This window comes from Alosa sapidissima, chromosome 18, assembly GCF_018492685.1.
Source record: "Alosa sapidissima isolate fAloSap1 chromosome 18, fAloSap1.pri, whole genome shotgun sequence".
In the NCBI taxonomy this organism is placed as follows: domain Eukaryota; kingdom Metazoa; phylum Chordata; class Actinopteri; order Clupeiformes; family Clupeidae; genus Alosa; species Alosa sapidissima.
In genome coordinates, this window is record NC_055974.1 from 9,548,041 (window position 1) to 9,553,040 (window position 5,000).

Sequence of the window (5,000 nt, forward strand, 5' to 3'; positions counted from 1 at the left end):
CTACAGCTTTGCTCAGCGTTTTGTTCCTCACACAAAGGGAAGAGGAATGAGGACTCTTACTGAAGTAATAACCTCTCTCTCTCCCTCTCACTTTATCTCTCTCTATCTCTCTCTCTCTCTCTGCCTTTCTCTCCCTCTATTAAGACCCTTTGTGTAGAGAGTTATAAGTGCTGGCCCTGTAAGGTGCCAGTGATTTCATGGCCCCAGCCTGTTTGCGACTCCAGCGCACTGTCCAACAGCTTGTGGCCATTACAATGCCCCCCAGCATGCACCAGTGTCACCGAACCACACATGGTCCGCAGGACCGGCCATCTCAGATGGATCCAATCGGTCCAGCCCAGCAAAACACCAGGCTATCTTTTACAACCACATGGACGCAGGCTTGCAAAACACGCAAGCGTGACGGAACTAGAGCGGCTCATCGTCGACACCTCGTAAAAACATGTTGTCAGAAAGCGTCGCGTTGAATTTTGTCAACCATGTCGCAAACACGCTGGGGCCATGAGGTCTGGACTGATTTAATGCTTTTGGATGTGAAATTGCAGCCTAACTTGCCTCTCTCCTGCTCCTCTCTCTTCTCCCCCCATACCATATCTCCCTATTTGTGCTCTTATTTTGCCACACACTCCCACCCCCCCCCCCCCCCCCCCCCCCAACCCCTTCTCCTTGCGTCTGGAGGTAGTGAAAGTGGTCGGAGTACCCCCAGTCTGTCCACCTACTCGCGACGGGAAGTCCCCCTCCTCCACGTACGTTGCGGCGCCCCGCCACTTCCACATCCAGGTAGGCCCACCGCCACGACGCTGGCTCCGACTGTGACTTCAGGCTTGTGCTTGTGGTCTCTCACATGCTGACCTCTTCCCAACGTGTCCTCTTCTTTTCCTTCTCTCTCTCTCTCTCTCTCTCTCTCTCTGTCTCTCTCCTCTCTCTCTCTCTCTCTCTCTCTCTCTCTCTCTCTCTCCATGTGGTCTCGTAATGCCTTGCTATCCAGGTAATCTTCCACAACTGCAGTGGGAGTCTTTGTGTCCTCATTCTGTCTCCTCTCTCTATTTCCCTCTCTCTCTCTCTCTCTCTCTCTCTCTCTTTCTTCCTCTCTCTTTTCTTTCTACTCTTCCTGAATTTCCCTCGGGGATCAATAAAGTATCTATCTATCTATCTATCTATCTATCTATCTATCTATCTATCTATCTACTTTGCCATCTCTTCCTCTATGTTAAATACAGTCTATGTTCAGTTTCTTCTCTCTTTTCTTCTCCCTATCTCTCTTTCTCTTCACACCCCCCCCCCCCCCACACACACACACACACACATTGAAAAGTATCTGTATCTCCTGCATGTAGTCTGACTGAATCTTTAATCTGTTTGAGGAAACATGTCTGCATCAGTATCCTAGTCAGGTGTATGTGAATGCTCCGTCTCCATATTCCCAGGTCACACACAGCACACACAGCCATCCATGCCGCATGAAGACATATTTAGGCCTCCACCACAGTTGTCACGGTGACTTGATGATAGGGTTGTGGTCAGGCGCTCTCCTTCCTCCAGAACACCCTGGACTCTGCACGGCGGTCAGACAAGGCAAGTGGAATAATTGGTGTTGAAATGTTACATTCACAGCTCAATGGCTGTGGCCTCTAGGGCCTAGAACGCAGCTCGCACATTTTTTTTTCGGGGTGTCCTCCTCAGAGAACAATACTGCTGCATGCTCGCAAAGCAGACCCCCCCTCCCATGTCTTGGTCTCAGTTGAAAGGAACCCCAAACAATCATTGATGTAATATGTTTTCTAACCCTATTGTATTTATTGATTTTTTTTATGAAGTCAGTTGTTTCCAGGGCTGGCAGTCCCTAAAACAGTAAGACAATGGCTCACATGTGTGTGTGTTAAATGTGTCATTCCCTCTTAAAGAACGAAAAAAAGACAAGAGAAAAAAAAGATAAATGTTAGGAAAGCCTGAATGTAAGGCAGTGCTATCTAAGCATTTCAGCTCAATTAAATTAAACACACTTGCGACAAACATACTGCACTCATTAACTACAGTGAGGCAATGTTTCTTTACTTCGTCTGCGTCCTCGTTTAATCGTTGAAGTCCCCCAGGGCGAGTTTATGTGGCTGATTATGTTTATATTATTTGTTCGAAGTTGTAATCAAAGTAGATTTTAATTGGGGGAGTTCTTTGTGAAGTCTGTAATTGCTATTTTAGTCTCTCTGAGGACCACATTATGAATTTTCTGCATGGACTGCTCATTTTTGTTTTTCAAGATCTCGCTTGAAGTTGCAACAATCCACACTTGTTTGCGGTCCCTGATGTACAAAATGATCGACTAGGTGTATTAGCTATATTACACCAAATTGTATTTAGTTAATTCTTAATTTGTCACTGGCTGGGAATGAAAGGCTTTGTGGAGGGGAAGCCATATTGGTTCTGTAGACATGAAACATCAAATGTTCCCGTGTTTGTCAGTAAGTCATTCTACTCTCCCCTTAGTTGTGTTATGAGTCTGTAAAGGCACATCTCATTGCATTTTGAAAGTGATGAGTTGAAATTCTCATAATTAATGATGATGAAGAGGATTACGATGAGGATGAAGATTCATGTCTCTCTATTTCTCATTGTGTGAATAAATCTCCCCTCTCCCTGGTTTTGGTCTTTCATCCTCCAATAACAGCTAACTCATGCTCTGTTCTTCATTTTCTTGTTTTTCTTTCCTTTTTCTCTTCTCTATCATCTTTGCTTCATTCACGCTTTCTCTATTTCTCTTGCTCTCTCTGTCTTTCTTGTCCTCATTTGCTTTTCTCTCTCCTTCTCTATCCTCCCATCTTTAGAAACTAAGGTCAAAGATAATATCTATAGAAAGCCCCCTATCTACAAACAGCATGGTACAGTCTGCTCTCCTCCTTTAAATCCACCTCAGCACGTTGTGTTGCATGTCGCCTGTCGCCATGGTGCCTGGTGACCTTTGAACCATCCTCCTAAAGTATGTTTCCACCACAGGTCAACACACAGTAGTGTTTTGACTTCCTAATGGCTTCTTCTCCATGGTATTGCTCAAAGGCAAATTGATATTAGTTCCAAACGTAGGCCTCTTTTAGTTCTTACTGTCAATGGGAAACACTCAGAAGTCATTTTGGGATCATTCTGATCCGACCCAGGTTTTCAAAACACTGAGGTTCTTACTGTAGCATTGCACGGATTCCCTCGGAACAATTGAATGGGTTTCATTTGAAGAACTTCTAAAAAATCTACGCGCTAAACTGAAAAGATCCACATGCTGGTGACTTCACCTACTTCTAGCCAGTGTTCGGATCATATCATTAGCCATGGTGTTGAGCCCTGCAAGCCTGATGTGGAAACCCTGTCATGTTTGTTTTTTCCTCCTTTCGTTTCATCTTATTCCCTCCATCCATTTGTGTCTGTCAGCAACGTGTCCATCTCAGTCCCTGCAACCCATAACAGCCCATCTGTCCCCAGTAACGCCTCTGGAATGCCACTCGGTGGTGATGTCATCTGGTGTAAACCCATTTCTGTTTCAGGAATCGTGTGTTTTGTTTGTGTGTGTGTGTGTGTGTGTGTGTGCACTGGTATGCCACCCCTTGCGTGCCCCTTGTGATTGGTTGGGGATGCGACTCGCTCGGCGTATTTTGTGTTTCTTGTGTGTGTGTTTGTGTTGTGTTGCTTATGAAACTGACTGACCTGTTTTGGGTTCCTCACTTGTTCCACTGTCTGTTTGTGTGTGTTTGATGTGTTGTCATTTCCGTGACGGAAATTACTCTTCCTACTCACCCCCCCCCCCCACCCCCCCCCCACTGTCTGCGTTCTTTCGATGGAGTAGGAGGATGTTTTGACCCCACTGTCCTGTCTGAATGCCCTGCCAGATACTTTGATGTCTCCTCTAACACTCACCGATCCCTCCTATCAGTGTAACGGTGGTTCAATGGGATGTTCAGTTTGTGTTGGCACCAGCGATAGCCCCATTTGTTTCCAGTGACTGTGTTGTGCGTAGCACCAGTAGTGGTCAGCCTGGTGAATGTGTTCTCTCCCGCTGTGGTTTGACTGTCACTGTCTTTCAGCGTCCAGAACATCATGGCAGGATGGAGACGAAATCGACCGAAAGGTAAACCTGTCAGTCAAAACGAATTAGCACACATAAACCTTTCTCTGTCAATCTATGTATGTGTTAATGAATGAATGAAAGAATGAATGAATGAATGAATGAATCTGTCAATTCCTCCATCTTTCTATCCGTCATCTTACTTGTTTATCTCTCTATTTGTTTATCCATTTCTGTGTGTTTCTGTCAGTCTGTCTGTCTGTTTATTTATTCATTTGTGTGTGTGTGTGTGTGTGTGTTTGTGTGTGTGTGTGTGTGTGTGTGTGTGTGTGTGTGTGTGTGTGTGTGTGTGTGTGTGTGTGTGTGTGTGTGAGTGTGTATCTGTGTATCTGTCTGTTTGTCTGTCCTATTCTCATGGTCTTTCCTAACTGTTGTCTCCAGACCAGGACCAGCTGGATGATACTGAAGAATGAGATCGATGGTCAGTCCCCTGACAGCATGGACCCTAGGACCTCCACCCACAGTCTGCCCATCGACACCTCACAGCCCAGTGAGTATTATCGCAATTACTATGTTATTATTTCTATACAGCACTGCTTTGGCAACACTGTAAAAGAACAGTCATGCTAATAAAGCCAATTGAATTGAATTTAATTGAATTGAATTGAGTAGCCTATCGACCCTTCTGACGCTTGACCACACTTGACAGAATTGGTCGAGAGTTCATGGGTTTCCATGAACATGTTATTGTGAAGACCTGTGGTTGTATGAAATAAATTAATGTATTTATGAATGTATGAAATATGGATGTATTGTGTTGCAGATTTCCCATATAACAAATCAGCTTCTCTGCCCGGTTATGGAAGAAATGGAATATATAAGGTATGACAGCTTGTAACTGGGAAGCTCTCCCATAACGCACACACACACACACACACACACACACACACAC

At 44.9% G+C, this 5,000-nt stretch overlaps 1 protein-coding gene across 13 annotated transcripts in view; it reads left to right on the forward strand.

Annotated features, from left to right (window-relative positions):
• ablim2 (actin binding LIM protein family, member 2) overlaps window positions 1-5,000 on the forward strand; it is an 84,421-nt gene that overhangs the window by 60,633 nt on the left and 18,788 nt on the right. For 10 of the 13 annotated variants that reach the window (XM_042070300.1, XM_042070302.1, XM_042070304.1 and 7 more), the window contains 5 exons: window positions 679-780; window positions 2,823-2,876; window positions 4,068-4,111; window positions 4,490-4,598; window positions 4,872-4,930. In XM_042070300.1, the coding sequence (XP_041926234.1) occupies window positions 679-780; window positions 2,823-2,876; window positions 4,068-4,111; window positions 4,490-4,598; window positions 4,872-4,930 (368 nt within the window). Of the gene's footprint in view, window positions 1-678; window positions 781-2,822; window positions 2,877-4,064; window positions 4,112-4,489; window positions 4,599-4,871; window positions 4,936-5,000 lie in introns of those variants that run through there. The other 3 variants (XM_042070308.1, XM_042070309.1, XR_006024965.1) reach the window with 2 other exon arrangements.